The sequence below is a fragment of the Leptidea sinapis genome, chromosome 10, assembly GCF_905404315.1.
Source record: "Leptidea sinapis chromosome 10, ilLepSina1.1, whole genome shotgun sequence".
Taxonomy (NCBI): Eukaryota; Metazoa; Arthropoda; class Insecta; order Lepidoptera; family Pieridae; genus Leptidea; species Leptidea sinapis.
The window spans coordinates 7,475,472-7,496,642 of NC_066274.1; the positions used below are offsets into that span (position 1 = coordinate 7,475,472).

At 35.2% G+C, this 21,171-nt stretch overlaps 2 protein-coding genes across 5 annotated transcripts; one reads left to right on the forward strand and one right to left on the reverse strand.

Moving 5' to 3' along the window:
• Positions 1-167: 167 nt before the first annotated feature.
• On the forward strand, positions 168-14,027 carry LOC126966430 (putative uncharacterized protein DDB_G0282133). Of its 4 annotated transcripts, none has more exons than XM_050810466.1 (15): positions 168-281; positions 1,008-1,248; positions 5,867-6,107; positions 7,003-7,100; positions 7,172-7,306; positions 7,444-7,564; positions 7,653-7,719; positions 8,878-8,939; positions 9,011-10,337; positions 10,668-10,707; positions 10,789-10,898; positions 10,981-11,496; positions 11,576-11,716; positions 12,117-12,280; positions 13,901-14,027. In XM_050810466.1, the coding sequence occupies exons 1-15, from the start codon at positions 254-256 to the stop codon at positions 13,955-13,957; spliced, it is 3,348 nt and encodes a 1,115-aa protein (XP_050666423.1). In that variant the 5' UTR covers positions 168-253; the 3' UTR covers positions 13,958-14,027. The 4 variants fall into 4 exon arrangements, with proteins under 4 accessions (XP_050666423.1, XP_050666424.1, XP_050666426.1 ...); XM_050810467.1 differs by having other exon boundaries at positions 5,873-6,107; XM_050810468.1 differs by lacking the exon at positions 1,008-1,248 and having other exon boundaries at positions 215-281; positions 5,873-6,107.
• Positions 13,865-21,036, reverse strand: LOC126966435 (proteasomal ATPase-associated factor 1-like). The gene is made up of 6 exons (XM_050810475.1): positions 20,835-21,036; positions 20,385-20,701; positions 19,583-19,799; positions 17,646-17,778; positions 16,510-16,674; positions 13,865-14,331 (listed from the first exon to the last, which is right to left on the reverse strand). Exons 1-6 carry the CDS (start codon positions 20,885-20,887, stop codon positions 14,035-14,037), a joined length of 1,182 nt encoding a protein of 393 aa, XP_050666432.1. The 5' UTR covers positions 20,888-21,036; the 3' UTR covers positions 13,865-14,034.
• Positions 21,037-21,171: the final 135 nt, after the last annotated feature.

Sequence of the window (21,171 nt, forward strand, 5' to 3'; positions counted from 1 at the left end):
TCATCAGAACGTAGCCAATACGTAAAATTACAGATCAATCAGTTGAGAATAACAGATTCAAATATAATTTCAAGATTCGTTCGGGTCATGAACAATGATCCCTTTCTTATAGCCTAGTAGACGGACAACCACTAATTATTATAGTCAAAGTTACTTTCGAAGCCTCCTAGATTTCCTTTTTTGCATTTTTCGGAAAAAATAGGTATTAGTTAAATTTTAAATATTTATAAACTGTGTATTTTTTTAAACAAACATGTATGTGCCATGCTTTTCAACACAAGGTAAGATTTAATAATATTTTGTTTCCAAACACAACCCGAATAAAAGTATCTACCTGTTAGTAATTACCTCATCATGTGAAAACATTTATCTAACCTACCTACATGAATCTTTCTTCGGAACACCTTCAACTGATTTACAACGTATAATAATGATAGTATATTATTTTTTGTGGGTACCTCTTCTTATATAGGTACCTAATGTTAACAGATTAAATTCGCAAACATTTTATTGACGACAATCCAGTTTAAACATTGTAGCTATAATCAATTGTATATTTTCAATTATCCGTTAAAGAGACATGGCCGCTCTTAGAACCTTTGAAGTCATTAAAGTCATATTAGAGTTATTTCCCGCGACAAAAAACAATTTTCAGTCAAATTTTATTTTATTCACTGCTTCGATCGCATTTTTAAAGCAACATATCTATCTTCAATAGCCCAGTACAAAAACCATGCGGAGTTTCAAAAATTATGTTTGGTAGAGTACTTACTACGTACGTACGCTTACTTTATGTAATGCTATCACAGTATTCTCTTCTCTTTATCACCCAACCCCATCTTAATATCACAAGAATATAACAGGTTGGCACCAAAATGAGAAAACAATGTTTATTCAAGTATAAGATTGAGAGGTTTCAAATTCAAAGGTGTAATTTGTTATATATATATATATATATATAATATTACCAGATAAGTTTAATGGTAATAGGTTAACATATATTCCAGATTTCACAGATACGGAGAGTGGGTTAGATTACAACGACTTCTCTTCCGCTAAAAGCATAAAGGAAGAGTTACAACGAGGCGCTGAATTGTCTCAACAAAAATCAAAAACATACAAACTGATGAGCAACAAGCAATATGAATTAAAATTAAGATCACCGGGATGCTCTAAGAAAAGATCATTATTAAATGGAAAGTCTAGTCACACGGCTCAGTATAATAATACCACTACAAATCGCAAAAAGTAAATATCATAATAATACATGGTTAATAGATTATTTATAAAGTAGGTAAGCTGATATACAACAGACCACTGCTTCTGATTAAATCTGCACTTTTTTTGTATGTGTTGTTACTTCCGTTTCCGCAACCTTATATACGAAAATTTGATTGACTGGATTTTTTTGATTTGCTTGAGAGTTAAGGTGCGACAATTGTGGCGGACGGATTGCTTCGCGGAAACAACCTAGCAAAACTCAAAGAAAAAAGCGATTCGCTCGATTGTATGTCACATGCAGTCATTGATAGATTGACGGCTATAATCTTGAAAAAAACGGAGATAGCCGAAATACGTTTTAACAACGCAACTGTTCGCTTTCCAACTTAGTCGGGTTCTACTTCGTGGCCAATCGCCATACTGTAATTAGGTACTACTATTTCAAACTTATGTCAAATGACTGCACGTTTCATACTAGACTAAATTTCCCGCCTCTATTACCTAGTATTTACATCCTCTTTGCGCGGAAAGCGCGAAAATACAGTGAATATGACTTCACTATTCTGGATTCGGGAGCTGACCCACAACTTGATTATCTCAACAAATTATACCTAAACTCTGAACGTATTTATTAACCCGCTACACATTCACGCGAGAATCTCGTGAGCAAGCGAGAAAAACACGAGAAACGCGAATCGATTCACATAATATTCGCTGGTTGTCGCATTGTTCTCCGATTTTTGTCGGTTTTTTGGCGCGGGATAAAAAAGCTAGGAACACGACTACAGACGACAATTTGCATTGACTCCACGCTCGCAAGTTTCTCAGTGTCGGTAGCGAGCGCGAGCGACTCGTCGATTGTAACAGTTTTGCGTGGTTTTACTGAGCATCAATATTTTAATTTAGACGACCGAACTAGAATTGACATTCCTAGAATATTTATAGCAGAACCGATTTTGTAGAATATAAGTTTAAAAGATTAAATAATATAAAAATCCACGAGGCTTGGAAACGTATTAGCATCTTGATAGAATCACATTTATAACAAAAAAAAATAAGGCAGCAGTTACTTCTGTGTCCATTGAAGTCGAGCATCAGAACTGTACTGAGAACCTTGCGAGTGTGTAGCCGAAGAAGCTCTCGCCGAGAATGTCGAATGTCTTGCTGAGATTGTAGGCGAGGATCTTGCTTGAATGTGGAGCGGTCTTTAAGAACTACAATAGAGCACAAATTGTGAGTCAGCATGAAGTAATGTCTCGCTCTATAGATGAATTATTTTTTATATTAATGTAACTTAATTCAGAATTTTGATGCATCAATAAAACAACAATTTCATAACGTTTTAAATTATAGCAAATGTCCGTTACGTTAACGTTTCTACTATTGTGCTTATCAGCTAGTACAACTTTCGCCTTAGGTGTTTGTTGTAGATTAGATTCCATAAGGACCTACGGGAGTAAAGCCACAACGAATGCTAGTGCACCTCCATAATCTCCAATAAGACTTTTCTTTATAGCACAATAAAGTCAAAACTCCAGAAATGTGCGTAACCTATACAAGTTATTGGCGCAATTTATATAGCAGCATAAAAAGCAACTTACACCCAAATCTACGCCTGCAAAGGAAAGAGTTTGCCCTTGTGCTGTTTAATTATTGTTACTGCGACTATTACTAACATAAGCTCGCGAACACTATACAACTTTCAAATTAAATTGGATTAAATTATTAGGAATTAGACAAAATTCGACAATGAGCTCAATGTCGCTCAGAGGGCAATGGAGAGAGCTATGCTCGGAGTTTCCCTGCGAGATCGAATCAGAAATGAGGAGATCCGTAGGAGAACCAAAGTCACCGACATAGCCCAGGAGGTTGCGAATCTAAAGTGGCAGTGGGCAGGGCACATAGCTCTACGAACAGATGGCCGTTGGGACAGTACCTAAAATCCTCGAATGGCGACCACGTGCCGGAAGACGTAGTGTTGGTAGGCCCCCAAGATAGGCAAACGATCTGGTTCAGATCGCCGGAGTAGGTTGGATGTGGGCAGCGCAGGACTGATCGTCATGGCGATCTTTGGGGAGGCCTTTGTCCAACAGTGAACGTATTCCGGCTGAAATGGATAGATATAAATTTGTGGTAGGTTACCTACCTATACTTCTTACTATTGTGCTGGAACCTGTCAAAATCTCTGTTCCTCTTGACTTTCAATCTATATATAATTAATGTAGTTTTGGGTACCTACTTAAAGTTTTTATTAAGTTAGTTTAAGAAATGATATGATGACAAAAACACCGAAAGCCCTGTTCTGTGACTTTAGATCGATAATTTTAGTGTTATTATATTATACAAATAACAACAGATTAAAAGGCAGAGTTAAATAACCTGCATCGGGAAAAACAATGACAGCATTGGAACACAGGAAACCACACACCCATTATACGAGGGCTGCACTAAAAGTATCGGGAAAGGAATATTTCCACTGTTGCTGTCATATTAAAATCTTTTTAATTGAAAACTCCTTGGTTTTAAAAATCGGATACCATTTATTTATTTAAAAAAAAGATTCTCGGTCTTGTCACAAGGTCTTTTCAAACTTATTTAGTCGTTTAGAAAATGGAATTGACTCGAGAAAGTTCTAGAGCGATGATTTATTATGACTTTCGAAGTGGTTTAACACAAAAACAGTGTGTTGACCGGATGATTTCTGCATTTGGTGATGAAGCCCCATCCAAAACCACAATTTATCGCTGGTTTGCTGAATTTCATCGTGGTCGTGTCAAGCTCAGAGATGATCCCCGTCAAGGTCCTCCAAAAACTTCAGTCACCAAAGAAAACGTTGATTCTGTGCGTAGGCTGATTGAGGAAGATCGACATGTGACATACCGCGAAATTCAGGCAACTTTAGACATTGGCATGAGTCAAATACAAATAATCTTGCATGAACAATTAGGTGTAAAAAAGTTGTTTTCCCGATGGATACCGAATTTGCTCTGTGAAGAGCATAAAGCGGCTCGCGTTACTTGGTGCGTCAGAACTCTCGAAAGATTCCACGCAGGATCCTCAAATGCTGTATACAACATCGTATCAGATGACGAATCCTGGATATACGCGTACGAACCCGAAACAAAAAACCAGTCACGAGTTTGGGTGTTCGAAAATGAGTTAAAGCCATCAAAAATTGTTCGTCCACGGAGTGTTGCGAAAAAAATGGTGGCCACGTTTGTCTCCAAAACCGGCCATGTTGCGACTATTCCTCTTGAGGGACAAATAATGGTTAATACAGAATGGTATGATAGCATTTGTTTGCCACAGGTCGTTTCTAAACTCCGTAAAGAGAACTGAAACCGCCGCATCATCCTCCATCCCGACAATGCAAGTTCTCACACCGCGCACAGAACAAAAGAGTTTTTAGAGCAAGAAAACATAGAATTATGTCGGGGCGGATGGTTTATCCGCCGTACAGCCCCGACCTAAGCCCTAATGATTTCTATACTTTCCCTAAAATAAAGAATAAATTGCGTGGTCAGAGATTTTCATCACCTAAAGAAGCTGTGGACGCCTACAAAACGGCCATATTGGAGACCCCAAGCTCCGAATGGAATGGTTGCTTCAATGATTGGTTCCATCGTATGGAAAAATGTGTCAAATTTCGCGGAGAATACTTCGAAAAGCAATAAATACATTTTTAAATAGTAATGTTGTGTCACTTCCTTGATTTCCGATACTTTTAGTGCAGCCCTCGTAATAATAATAATAAATTTCTTTATTGGGGCAACAGAGGCCCATATTTTGTTAGTTAAAAGTTAGGCTTACAAAACTATGTTAGTATATTACAATTTCTACGATTTGCATAATATAATATAATTTATTCTTAATTCATAATTCAATATACTTTATTCTAAATACATAATTAAAACATAGGATAACTGTTATAACAATCTGAGACAGCGTGTTTTTATCGGACAAAAACTTGAACGGATCGTTGCAGTACAGTTTTCCCGCTATCAAATTCAGGATACTGTTTCAGCTCGAACGCAGCCTTGCCAGGACGGATGACGTACTTTTCCTTATGATGGCATAGAAATCATCCGTTCGTGCTTCAGCAAACATGCCTGATGCCGAACAAAACCGCGGCAAGCCCAGCAGCATCCTGAAACTGTTGTTATACTGCACCCTTAGCGTGTCGAGTGTCTTTTGACAGTAGGCTTTAAACAGCGTTATTTTTGCTTCCTTGCTACATCGGGTGAACCTTTGGGCCAACATATTATACCTTACGGCTAAGGCTCTTCGTTCTCGTTCTATGTCCACTTGGGCCCTAAGGTCCTCCGTAACATAGTGACCTAGATATTTGTACTGGGTCACTCGTATGAGTAAAGTCCCATTGAGTGCGATACTAGGCTCACATTGCACTTGCTTACGAGGGGCCTTAAAGATCAGGTATTCACTTTTGGCCACGTTATACCACTCACCCATGTCTAGCAGCGTACTCCTCACATGATTGAAGCAACTCTCTGATCTGAGCAACCCATTGAATGATGAAAATAATTAAAATCACAGTTAAAAAAAAATATCACAAGATCCGTTTTAAATATAACATATAGGAAGTGAAAATACAAAATGTAAATTAATACCTAATTTAATAATTTAGTTACAGAAAAATCCGACAAAAGAACACATCAATGAACGAACTAAATATGTCTACCAATTTGATCGAGTTATGCTGCACAGCATCGAAGTTTCTAAACGAAACACGATGCAAGCGAAAATTACCTCACGCATTTACGCCTAAGAAAGATTGCCCATTAAGAATAGCAGAATTAGCAGAGCCTTCAAAAAGACATTGCTTGGAAACGTGGAAAAATAAAGGACGAACACTGCCAAATTTTATGGTACGATAATAGTCATGAAGCTATGTTTGCTTGGACAACCCCTGAGATGGTATTGTGTTGAAAAATATCGTGTTAAACGTGTGTGCATTGATGATGACACTTTTTTTTTATGAAAATAAGGGACGAGACACGCAAGGCGTTCAACTGATCATGATGATGAAACGCTCTGCCCATTACAATGGAGTGCCGCTCAGGATTCTTGAAAAGCCCAAAAATTCTGAGCGGCATTACAATTGTGCTCGTCATCTTGAGACAGATGATAAGTCTCATTTGCCCAGTAATTTTACTAGCCACGGCACCCTTTAGACTGGAACATAGTATGTGTGACCGAAACACACATGTTTACACATTACTGCTTTACGGCAGATATAGGCGCCGTTGTGATACCAATAATCTAGCCGGCATCCTGTGCAAAGGAGCCTCCTACTGAGTACCACCTCAAACGTAATGATCAATACAAAATTATTTCAGATAAAAGTAGACCTGAATAAATATTCATAAATCTACCAGAGAAGTAGGTCGCCCGTTTTTTTACACTTGCCTGGCTTCTTGCATCTACTTGTTCTTCTTCTTGGTTAGTACACTCGTGACAGAGTGCCCATGGTTTTCATGAAGTTTTGTTGCTGTGTGATAACTTGCATATTGGTGGTGGTCACACAATCCGGTTATAGCGCCCCTACTCGGTTGGCAATTCGTTCGTTTTCTAGTAGGGTGACTACCATAACCCTGGAGTTATAACGGCAGCTACACCACGTGGATATATCGCGCGTGTGGATGACTATGATGAATAGGGCCGAAATTGTAGTAAATAAGTTCTCCTCTTTACCCTCCCGGTAAATTAGTAGGTTGTTGCGGGAAAACAGCGACAAACAATGTTAACAGCATCTTGACACAGGTTCACAGATTGAAGCAACGTGTAAGAGACGAAATCCCAATTGTAAAAATAAATGACGCATTTAGCTGCTTTGAAGCTCATAAAAAGCGGAGGATCAGGTATTGTAGTAGATTATAAAATATAATAATTCTCACTCGAAACATATAACTTCATAAACAATTCATTGTAGGAAGCAATCAAAACGAAGTACATGCAGAAAAAAGGTTGATCATAATGACAGTAAGAAAATATTGAGCGCTGTATTTGGATATAAAATAAAAGAATGGTTATTGAGACCGCAAGTCACGACTTGCAGAGATCTAAGGTCAGTTCTTTATTACCTGGTAAGAATATTAGTCTTAATCAAAATCTAACCGAAATTTCTCAAAATAAGAACCTACATCATGAGTTATAAAAACATTTACTTAGAAAAACATATAGGTACAAATCCTTTGATTCCAGCTCAAGCAACATAACTAAAATAATATATGAAGAAATATCGAAAATTTTAAATAAAAACAATGAACATATCAATAAGAAAAATAATAGCAATATTCAGTTGCAAATAGAAACGGCAAATAAGGTAATGTAATAATGTACTTTGTAAGGAGACATAATGAGGGGAGGGTAATCATTTTATACTATTTTATTATATCCAACCATACTTCTAGATAACTGCTTGGATCCAAGAAATATTAGATGAGACAAGCATGAACCAAATGTTGGAAGATTTGAATGGTGAGTTGGCCATATAATAAAAATTATATTATTCTCAGGAAAATTCTTTAACTTTCGTAATAAAATTTGTGGAAATAAATAATATGATTTCTGTATCTGATAGCAAACTTATTTCCATAAGGACATTAATGTTGAAAAAAGGTGAACCTATAGATTAAAGATAAAACGCTACTGAGCAAGCTTTTCTAAAAAAGACGCTAAATATAATACGAACAAACGAGAGATCAGTTAAATGTTAAAAAGAGGTGTCTTCACTCGCCGTTTGCCGTTCTTAAGCTTCTCTGTTCGCGACCCACACAACTGTTGCATTGGAGTTTTTCTAGAGCTTGCAAGAAAGCCCTATTCAATATACTCATCGATGTTGAATAGTTTGAAATCAGAAAATAAGTTTTAAATGAAAATTAACACTAAAGTGATGCAATAATGTAATATATATTCCACAAGGCAATTTTTTAGGTCGCATTTTATAGTTTATAAAGATACTATAAATTTTAAATTTTCTACGCAGATGATATTGTATCCTCGCAGCTTGAAAACGCTTGTTGTAGTTTGCATTACTCTTCTATCTGCTCGGTTCCTTAAGATCCTTTTTTTAAATAAATGATATTAATAAAGAGAAATACTGGTAGTCTCTTGTTCTGTTTCTTCTCTCTCAGTGCGCCGTTTGAGTCGGCAGCCGTGGTAGTGATTTAATTGGGTCAAAAAGTATTCGAAAGGAATAAATCTAGAGAAATTGGAGAAACCATACCCATTGTTCCACTTTTTAAAATGATCACCAAAATTTCACATGCACATGTGAAATAACATTCGAAGGTAGTGTTACTGAATATCTCGAAAAGATAATCATTACAAAAATAGTGGTCTATATCTCACCTTTGTCGATCAATCCGCCAATCAACTAGTAGACTGATTGACTTACGGCCGTTTTTGATAACCTATCTATCCTTAGTTTAATTTACTAGAGGTAGACAAATCTATCCTTTAACGCTTACTTACATTTCAATAACCTATCATAACATAACTATAGATAGATAAATCTTGTCATTAAACGGTGACAGCAATGTATCCGTAACTAGAGATACGTTATTGAAAACGGCCGAAAGTGAGTTATAGATGGACAGCTGTCCACTATCTAACATTATGAGTTCATCTTTGCAGAGTTAGAGGAAAAAGAAGGCCATGTTTGGGATTTAATTGACGAAGTTATTGAAGCAGTAATGGTAAGTTTTATCGAATCTCTATTAATATAATTATATAGTTTTAACTGTGCACAAAACTCTTATCATTCTAGTTGTTGGCTAAAATAGAAGATTCATCATCTACTACAATCACAAAAAATAATAGTGAAAGTGAATACGACTCTGCAACAAATCAGGATTTTGAACAAGCAGTAAGAGGCGAAATAAATGTAAATCCTATCAACATTATAGATTTCAATACTAATCATTTTGAGCAAACGCCCGATATCAATGATCAAGACCAAGTTATTTATGAATCCAAATCTATAATAGGTAGTATATTAGCAGACGTCATAAAAAATTGTGTGCGTGACGATCCTAATACTGCAAATTCTGGACCATACATAAGTGGATTCATTGAAGAGTGGCAAGATACACAATTCGATGATAAAAAAACTGATATATCAAATAAACTGCCATATACGAATGAAAACGAAACGGATCAAACCACTAAAGCTGAGAAGATCAATGACAAAAGTTATGCAACAAGAGATATTTATGACGTAGAAACTGAAAAAGATATCCCAGTTAATAGCCATTGGGACAAAAATATAGCGGAAACATCTGAAACACATTACACAGACGAATCTCAACGCTTTACACGAGAAACCGAATTTCCCAAAATAAACATCCGTTCTTCCGAAGACAACTTTTCAGACAAAGTAATGAAATTTGATACACAGTTCGGTGATGAAAAAACTGATATAACAAATGCACAGTCACCAAATCAAGTTGTAGGTACGAATGAAAACGAAACTGATCAAAACACTACAGCTGAAAAAATCAATGACAAAAATTATACAACACGAGGTATTTATGAAGTAGTAACCGAAAACGATATCTCACTACATGGGCTTTGGGACAAAAATGCATCGGATACAACTGAAGCCCATAACACAGACGAAACTCAATCCGTTACACTAGAAACCAAATATCCTCAAATAAGCACTGGTTTATCAGAAGGTAACTTTACTGACAAAATGAAAGAATCTGCAGTTGAAAGTGAAAATAGGGACGAAACTTGGAAAAGTACCACGAAAACCGAACAAACAGACGAAATACAATATTTTACACCTGAGAACAATTATCAAAGTGAAATTCAGGCTGGTTTATCAAAAATAAGAAATACAGATGAATTAAAAACAATTCCCACTGAAAATATAAATGCTGGCGAAACTAGTACAGGTTCATTTGAGAACAAAAATACAACCAAAGATGAGAAAAATATTGCAACAGAAGTAGTTCTTACTAATTTTGAAAACCAAGAAATGAACGTAAATGACAATAATGATGACAAACACGGTGAAGAACAGGCAATCATTATAGACGAAAATCTTGAAGAAAGTTTAAAAAAAGTAAAATTTTCTAATTTAAATATTGGTAATTATAAATAATGTAGCTATTATTTCAATATTGTCCTACATAATGTTAAAGTATTATTATATCAGCCGACATTGGTCCTCCTATCATTTAATGAGGCAAATCATTAAAGTCGGATAGATAGTAATAGTGCACAGTAGCAGGACATTGGCAATAGCTCTCTTTATTAAAGATAGTTTTGAATACTTTCATTAGAAAGTTTTTTTCAAATTACTCACATTTTAATAGATAAAATAAAAAAAAGGATTAAACAGTAGTCATAGAGTGTCGTTAGAATAAGAATGAAAGCTTCCCTAAGCAAAATTAACATTATACAATTTTTCTTTTTAGTAATCGTAGATGATGGCGTTTCACAAAAAGACAGTCAACGGTTAGTTTGAACTTTGAAGCTATGTGATCATTATGAATATTTAAGACTTATAAGATACAATTTATAAAAAAAAATTTACAGATTTCATAACGGATTAAATATAGTGACATCTCATAGAAGATTATCTCCTGATTTATCATTAAACTACCCCAAGGGAATTAATTTATTACAACCAAATTTGCACCTACTCAGTAAGTACTTATGATAAACTTATCCATAAGTTGTTGATATAAGATATTACTAATCATCAATTAATTTACTCCTTTGTTATAGGTGACGCTGATGAACCGTGGATTGGAAACATGTCTCCTCCAACAATTAAAGTTAGTGCTAGTGTTTCCAAGTCTGTTACTTCACTCGGATTTATATCAGAGATAGATGAAATGTCAACAGCTTCTATAGATGCTAAATATGAGAAAGAAACATTTAGTACCGAATTTATACATCGAGACATGGAATTTAGCGAAGAATTGCATCATGAGTTAATAACAGAACTCGTGAACTTAGAGAAAGTAAAAATCAACGAAGAAAACTTTGAGAATGGATTCAATAAAAATGAACACAAAAGAAATTCATCAATAGTCCAATTGACAGAATCACCGGAAACTTACAAACAAGTTGCTAAAAATTACACTGAAATGCCATTAATATTTAAAAAATCTAATAATAATAGAGAATTTAAAATTGAAATAATGTCCATAGTCGACATCAGCCCTGAAATAATTAAAAAGAACTACATAAAAACAAAAACAGAAATAACACAAACAGATGATATTCAATATATTTCAAGTATGTAACATGAATAATGTTATTCCTATGCCAAGAAATTAAATTCCCACTAATGATTTTTTTTCACTCATGCTTTCAGAGGTCCCACAGATAAAATATATACCACAACATGAAATACGCATTTGGTGCAAGGGTTTAGAGAATGTGATTTCTTCCTTAGAAGAATGGTCACAGTGGATGGATAAAAGCAGAACATATATTAATTATTTGAGAAAAAACGGTATTTTTTTTGTATAACACCTAATTGAAATTTGATATCAATCCGATCTGCAATTGTCCTGTGCTTCCCAGTCCCAGAAGTCCACGGGTGTCGTAAGAGGCGACTAAGCGCATTAACCAGAGGAAGACTCCTTTGCACAGGACGCCGGCTAGATTGTGTACCACAACGGCGCCTTTTTCTGCCGTGAAACGTTTCGGTCTGAAGGATGCCGTAGCTAGTGAAAATACTGAGCAAATTAGACTTAAAATCTTATGCCTCAAGGTGACAAGCGCAATTGTAGACTCAGAACTTTCGGGTTGGGGAGGGTGTATCATTTACCATCAGCTGAACGTCCGTCTTGTCTCGTCCCTTATTGCCATAAAAAATGAGGTATAAAACTCTATACACTTTATTTTTGCAGAAGTCGAAATGTATGGAATAAGAATTAACGAAAATAAATATAAATTGTGGACAGAGCTGAAAAAAAATGTTGATTCGGATGTTAAAACATGGCTTAACTTAAAAAAGAGTCTTGATCGTGGCCTAAACAGCTATCGAAATTATTATTCCATCAAAAATAAAAAGGTAGGTACATCATTAAATTGTTTTACTAACATGTTTCACAATGTGAAAGTAAAGTTCCTGATACGCTACTTGCTACTTACCTATCGAATAAAGACATCATTTGCGTTTCACAATATATAGTCAGTGTTATCAGTTAAGGGCCATTTAAATTATAGGATGGATGTAGTGGCAGATATCATCTGATGGATCGCCTGACAGAGTGACAAGCATTTGACAAAATAATGTCAATTTAGATAATGGTAGGGGAGCCCGAGATAATGTTATGACTTATTGACAATTATGATAGGCTAATGACAATTGATTAGTTGACATTCTCAAATTTCGCAACACGGAAGCGGAATACAAATATGTGATGATTCATTTTACTGTGCAAATAGTAGAAGAAGTGCTATTTAAAAATATATTCAAATAGAAAACTGTAAAATATGAAATAAAATTTTCATTAAAAGCCCTTACCTAACCTTGTGTTACGTTATTTCATGTAAGAAACAGTATTTTTAATATTTTCAATTCGTCAAGCGGAACTATTCAGTGCGAGGTTGTCAGACCGATCTGCCAGATAAGCCATCCAGAAATTTTCAAATTAATTTAGTTAGCCTATGACAATCTGCTTCTTTACTTGGACATTGTGAAACAGCCCCTAATAATAATTTAAAAAGTATATAAATTTAGTGTAGGAATTTCCGGTGGACCAGCAAGAATTCTATACAATCTAGGAAGCAACACGTAATAGGTAGGTAATAGTTATTTATGCAACTGTTGTGTAATAAGGGGTATTAAAACACGAATGTGGATTTATCTCACGAGGCGAAGCCGAGTGTGATAATAGTATCACATGAGTGTTTTAATACCTAATTATCAACAGTTGCATACAAGACTTTATCTACACCCAAAATATGAATCCTCTTAAAGATTCTGAAACAGTTAGCTTACTGCTAATATTAAAACAGCCAGTCCCAGCAGTAACCTAATATCATCCATTACTGATTCTATACAAATAATCTAAGTATTAATGAAAGTATTATTTATTTTAGTAGTAATTTACATTGTGTATAGTGCAATAATTAAAATTGACTTGAATATTATGTATGTTCTTTTGGAAATTAATCGCTCATTTTTTGTAAACAAAACAGTAAAAATATCGAAGAAAAATGGCTATTATTACGGCGCGCGACGTTCTGGTGGTGTGGAGCGCGCGTAAACCAAAATGTTCTTTTTTTGAAATTCAAACAGATGCCACGCATCGAGCAATAAGAATGTGGCCGTTTGTTAAAACTCTTTGAGCATGAAGGGAATGAAAAAAAAAAATAGGAGTGTTGTTATGAAATTCAGTACAACATTACAACACTCTTTTGGGTGATGTAATGGTTATTAGAACATTGGGTGTTTTAATGTTGGCAATAAGCTAACTGTTTCAGAATCTTTAATAGAGGATTTAAAGCATGGGTGTAGATAAACTATGTAATGCACCATAAAAAAGGTTTCATACATAGCCTATTTTGTTGGGGAGGAATCTACATTAAAAATAATCAATCGTTCTTTCTATAACCTACCTAAATTATCAATGTAATCAAACACAGAGCATACAAATTCAATAAAATATATATTTTTTCTTTTCAGGACAAATGGCATTACAATCAAGTGTGTAAATGCAACGAAGCTACAGTTATAACATAATTTTTACAATATAACCTCTTTATTATGTCAAACTTATCCGAGATGAAATTATAATCAATTAAACATTAAATTGCCTTTTACTTAAAGTGAATATTTATTTGGTTGAAATCATACTTCCTCACTCGTGCGTCTCGGCAGCCGGCGAAAATCCATTTACCGTTAAATGATACATCTCTTATCCCATCACAATCTGAACCAGTTAGTTGGACACGAACAGAATTAAATGTATCTTGTAATGACATGACAGCACAGTTACCATCCTGTCTGCCAACAACATAAAGAACATCGGAGAGACAGCCCAGACTTAGAACAGGACTGGCTGATTCATGTAATTCCTTTTTCACATCTCCACTCTGAAGGTCTATATGAATTATCTGAAATAATATTATTATTCGCTAATTGACATAATTACATACAAAACTGTAACTAAAATGAGAAACTGTAGGTTTAAGACAAGTAAATTGCCGCGTCTTAAGAATGGCAAGCTTCTTAGCCAGTTACTAACGTCAGATGCAGGTTGAAACTTCAAAAATCATCAATCAAAATCTACTGACGTCACCCAAACGTTTATATGACCGTCCCTTTCCAACGTATGGTATCTCTGAAGCAGCAGAGGGAGGATAAAATTCATTATTGAGAAACCCTAAGACATATATATTACCTACTTACAACATAAATACTTAAATTTTTTATTATTTCAAATTTGGAACGCATTTATTTTGTTAGAGACTTTGATCGTTTCCCGCCTTTTCACATATCGATAATATTAGATCACAATATGGCATGGGGTGTTAAAGAGAACTGAATCGAAATGATAGACTTGCACAAAGTGGGTATGGAAACGTCGGCTTTACTTAGGTCATTTTTAAGACACTTCAAAAGCTATTCATATAGTCATATGTTCATATATTCCACTGCTGATAAATATACCAAAACATCCTGTGTCAAAGAGCATAAAAGATAAAAGCGTGCTAAAAAGAACATGCAGAACTAAAAAGGTTGCAGCGAGTGCTCTTTTGAAATTCCAGTAGCCCAATTATATCCCAAATTGTATCGCAAGAAATGACGATTCCTGCTAATAATTCTCTTTCACATATCATCAAAAAAGATCCGAAGCTTAGTGGACAGGACATGGCCTAGCAATCCCCACAGTAAGAGATTGTGCTTTTAGAGAAATTTCCTTTTCACTGATTAAAAAAGGTTTCACAATTGGAGTGCAACGAGCAAAATAACAAGGATTTGGCCCACCAAACACCCCCCAGGATATTGGATAAGACACCCCCAGGGTGTCTTATTCAATAAATAAATACATATAAGTTTTGTTAAGACTTTTCATTACTAACAGACATTGCAATTTGCATACAGTTAAGGATATATAGGCGTTCCATAAATATGACGCTTCATAGAGCGACTTCTACTGTACCTATTCCAACAAAATACATATATCGCACGAAACACCACAAATAAGTGGTATACTCATCATGTGGATTATTTTTAATGTTTGTTATAACCTAATTTTTTCAGCGGTACCTGGAACGCATCTTCAGAAAAGTGGTTTGGTATAAATATTAATGGTTCATGGCTATGTTCGATTCTCTCAGATTAATTCTCTGGTTTTGCTGACGATACAACAACTAGGGGAGCTAACTTGTCGTACTAAAGATGTATCTAAAAATTACAAAATAGTTTATAGTTTATTTTAATAAATTATTTCTCCTTCCGATCAAATTACTATGGAAAATGACAAAAGAGTAGCCTGTGAATGGAGAACGGAGAAAGTATTGGTCACTGATGGTAAAATTAAAACACAAAGACCTAAGCAAGTGAACAAAATAAAAATCTTCAATAATCAACACACACATCTTACCATGCATAACTTATATCTGTGAAACCTGGGCTCTCACAAAACAACACTGAGAAAAACAAAAAAGGGAGTATGTTGGAATAAATATAAAGAATTGAATCCACAACTCAGTCAGACAACTCAGAGGCAACCACCCGTGGACATCCCTAACACCAGAGTTCAATAGATGAGACTTCGACAGGCTATTATAAAATAAAAATTTTGTATTTCGACCTGAACCTCTATGGTAACAAAGTCAAATGTACTTTATTCAATTAGACTTAAGCTATGCGCTTTTTATTGTCATTAAAATATTTGTGTAATTTGAATTACTGAATCTGCTGGTTTGGAAAAAGTAGAGCTTGTGGGGAGAACACAATGGCCACTCTACACAGGCTTTGGTACTCATTTTCATTTTTTTCTGATTTATAATAATAATATCATATATATGATTTTTTATTACTTTGTCAATATTTCAATTTCGTCAAAACAATAGGTAATAGAAAACTTTGTCTGACAACCTTCCTCTTGGTATTATGTTGGTTTTGGTGTATTAGTACTTAGTATTCTACTATGTCTGTAGGGGAAAATCCGAAAGAGCTATTTACCCAGACTCCTATATCCAGACTCCATAACTGCCACATGGACAACCTTACGAAACATTCAACCAGTTTTAATATTTTTTTAATCTTAATAAAAAATTACAAACCTTTCCATTATTGCAACCAATAATAACAACTTGGTCTATAATAACACATGCATTACATGGTGACTCCAGTTGTCTCCTAAATATTTCTTCTCTCTTAGCAACATGTGTACCTACCACCATACCATCCTCACAGCCCACAACAACAATTTTGCTGCCAGTACCAACCTGAAATACATTATCTATATATTAATATAATATATAAAATTCTCGTGTCGCGGTGTTTGTAGTTATACTCCTCCGAAACGGCTTGACCGATCCTCATGAAATTTTGTGTGTATATTGGGTAAGTCTGAGAATCGAACAACATCTATATTTCATCCCCCTAAATGGTAAGGGTAGTCCAACCCTAATTTATTTTTTATTTTTACATATATTTTTTTTATGATACAACATAAAAAAATACATACAACCCTAAATTTTCACCCGTCTACGATCAACACCTATCTTTGTATCGAGATTTTAATATTATTCTATTCCATTCACAGATACGCAATAGAGTTGCAAGATGGCAATCGAATATAATGATTATTGTAGTATGATAAATTTTATGTACGATATATTTGGTAGGAAGAAAATCGGTCATCATCTATTTTTATACTCTAAAAATTTTAAATATTGAATTTTTTTATTAATTTATATGGCAATACAACATTTGCTGGGTCAGCTAGTATTAATATATATTTAAATGTTTTGAATAAATATCTTTAGTGTTAATTCCGTTTTATTTTTAAAAGTAAGTGCAGAATGAGCCGAGTATGATTTAAAATGTATCTGCTATACTGATATCTAAATCGAATCTGAAATCCGCATCTAACTATTACCCAACTATTTTTAACTTTGTGAAACATCTGTAGGTACTATTTATTACTCTTTATTCTGTTATTAATATATTAAGTCCTTCTTATCTACATTCTAGAATCTAGAACAGGCAAAATTTATTTACTTATACTGATATAAATTTAACTTAAACATATGAATTCACTTTATTTGAATTAATTACATTATGTTGATAATCAGACAAGTTAGTGAGTAAAGTTCTTATATCTTTTTAACTTTATAAACTGATTTGCCTTTTCTTTCTTCTTCTCTTCGACTGTATAATTAATGTTTTTATATTTAAAAAAAAAGTAAATTACCTCTCTAGTATTCTCAACAGGAACGTCATCACATGATACGCCAATAGCACAGCAATTTATTTGTCCCTGATCTTTTATAATATCATCTAAACAATTTGCTTTGCCAACATCCCATAATTTGGCTGTGCCATCTCTAAAAAACACTATACATTATTCATATGGTATTTTTTCTTTATGGAAAAGGAGGACAAACGAGCGTACGGGTCACCCGATATTAAGTGCACCGAAAACCAACGTGGCGTCGAGGACCGGAGCCCATCCCCCCGTCCCTGCACCAGAATATGTCAGTGGTCTTTAAGATTTTCCCTCAGCAGAGTACCGGCTCCGTGAGAGTCGGAGAATACCTTCGCGAGCATTCTCCGTCCATCGTATGCTAGGGTGAATACTCAACCGCGCATATCCGAGGACAAACCTTGAGACGGTGCAGGAGGCCTTGATTTACCGACCGAGCAATACAGCATATTTGTACACTCTGGGTACAAAATTGAGCACAATTTTTTGCCACATGCCCGTGGTATATGTATTCGTTAGGGAGGACTTCTGCTCTCGCAGTCTCGGCAATTTTGAGGGTCTCTCTGTCTGACCTGTCTACTCTCTCTGGGGTCGGTCCCTCAGGTCTGAAGATAGTCAGAATAATGATTGCAACTAGAGCGGATGATTTGCATGATGCATCCACAGGATTCTGTCCAGCACGTCTCTAACAACCGTGGAGAAGGTTGAGTCGCCAACGCGGCTCCCAGACGTGGATAGCTACATGACATCCTTATTAGATTTTCTGCTAACTACACATCCCGATAGTTACCAAGACTCTGTCGACGCCCCTCTCGGAACGTCCGACCATTGTCTGGTCGGGAGTGTAGTGCCTACCCGACGCCCAAGTCGCAGACCACCAGCGACCCGCCGCGTTTGGCACTACAACTCAGCAGATTGAGAAAGGATGCGTTTCTTTTTTTGGATCCTACCCTTGGGGCAATGTTTATCTCCCTGCGGACGATCCCAGTGCCTGTGCCGATGTGATGTATATTTTTCATACCAAGCCCTGTGGTAACGATCGGTGGCAGATCACAACCCTGGTTCCAAGCGTCAATTAAAGCAGCTGCTGACTGCAAAAAACAGGCGTATCGAATCTGAGTTGCAGCGCTGGGAAGGATAGGAACTGCAAAGTTCAAAAGACGAAATATATCCGTGCCTCAAGACTCTTTAAGCGGCAAATTGCCCGTGCGAAATCTAAGCACGTATTCAAAATCGACGAATTTCAAGTTACCCAAAAGATGCTCTTGGTAACCACCCAGCCGTCCCTGCCACCACCTGCACATGAGTAATGATACCTTGGCTGATATGGCAAAAGACAAAGCTGTGGGCTCTCCTTGCCTCCAACTCGACTCTTTACGAGGACATAAAAACACCGCCGACCACCCCGCAGTGAAGCCCTATCACTGAGCAGGAAAAATATATGCATACTCACCAGGATGCTAACTCGGCACTGTCGCCTAAACAAGCACCTGTGTGGTCGGAATCAAAAACGAAAGAACTTGCAGACTTTGCCTTGAGGCCAATGAAACGCCAATTCATCTCCTCTGCAATTGCGGCCCACTAATGCATAAGCGTAACACCATCCTTACCGACTACATTCAGCTCCTAGGTGCTGTTCGTAATACTCGCGTCAAGCAGATACTGTGGTTCGTAAATAAAAAATATTTCTCCCATCCTGTTCAGAATGTGTGCCCCTAAACTCATGGACATAGACTGCCCTTGTCCATCCGATCCAAAAAAAGGAGACATTTCAAAAATGATGAGATCTGGCAAACTACAGGCCTATTGGTATTACCTCCCCGCTCTCTAAAATCACGGATAGTAAGTAAGTAGAGTAACCAAAACAATAAAGAAATTTGTAAGATCAGCAATAATAACATTATAAAATCATCAAGAAGTCTTACCTGCTTACAGAAATTATATTTCTTCCTACATCTACTATAGATACATCAGTGACTGCCATCTTGTGTCCTTTAAGAGTAACTGGGTTGATGCCAGATTGAGCTGACCAAATTCTTAATGATCCATCAGCACCAGCACTCACTACTACAACCCCAGATGGGAAAAATTTGCACTTGTAAATAGGACCTCCATGTCCCTTTAAATCCAATAATTGCTCATCTGTGGAAAGATAAATAGTTTCTTAAATTTATACTTTTGTGTTTTTCCTTAATCTATACTAACTGTGGCAGCCATACTGTGCATCTCTTAAGTCTAATGCAATACTAGCACATGTGACTAAAATGAATACATTACTAGAGCTTTCTATGTGACATATTAATCTATTATATTTGATTTTTTTTATGTTTAAGTAAGTATTTCAGATTAATCAATTGTTGTCTTGCAACCCAGCACAGTCTATGCCTGGTTTGGGGCAAGATAATTCATGTAGAAGTGAATATAATATTGAAAATATAATTATTATATTAAAAAAAAAATACATTAAAATTGTTATTAAACAAGCTTAAATAATAGAATGGTTTATTCAGTTTGTCATGTCATGTTCCTGGAGCAATGTAATTTTAAAAAATAAGTTTAAATAATTAATAAATTTTAAAAAATATAGTTATTATAATATACCTATATTTTATAGTCAGGTGTAGAAATTTTCAGTATAATAAAATATATTAATGTGTCATTCAAACAGGAAAATAGCTTTAGACTGTTTAGAATTTTTTAAAAGAATATTATAATGTAACAACTTACCTGTTCTACTGTCCCATACTAAAAGTGTATCTTCTTCACATGAAGACACAGTCAATGAATTATCAGCTGCACATAATGACAAAATTCCCTTTTTATGAATATAATGTACTTTTGTTGGGGCAACAAATGCTACCTTTAAACCAGACTCTATATGCTTTAGCACAAGGCTGAGATTTGAATGTGATAGCAATTGATAAGATGAGGGTACATTTAATTTAAGCTTAACATCGGGTTTATTTTGAGTAGCAGTAATATTTTCATGTACACTAATAATATTTAAATACTTTGAGGATATCCAAGCTTTTCCATTTGGCAATCTGGAAATAATGATTACTTATTTCTGTATGTTTACTAATAAAGAGTTATGAATTTAATTTATGTCTTAAAAATAATGTATTAATTTTTTCATGATAAGTTTTTAAATATAAACATTAAAGACTGAATTAATACCTTAGTACATCATTCCAATCACACTGAATACTAATAACCGGCAAGAAAGACATTTTTCAGTATATTAAATACTACTTTTTAAGCTGACTCAGTTAATAAGTAGTATTACATTTACATCTGTAGTAGACTGGAAGTTAAAATTTAAAAAGTAAAAACTAAAAGGTCATTGTAATGTAGTGTATGTACTCATCACAAAATTTATTAATTTGTAAATAATTCAATATGTCAAACTTTAAAACCACAGAGTACTACATCTTCCACTTGAATTTTCATAGACCAAGTTTAGTAACTAGTAGGAGTAGGACTTTTATGTATTGTAGGTAAATTGCGTTCACAA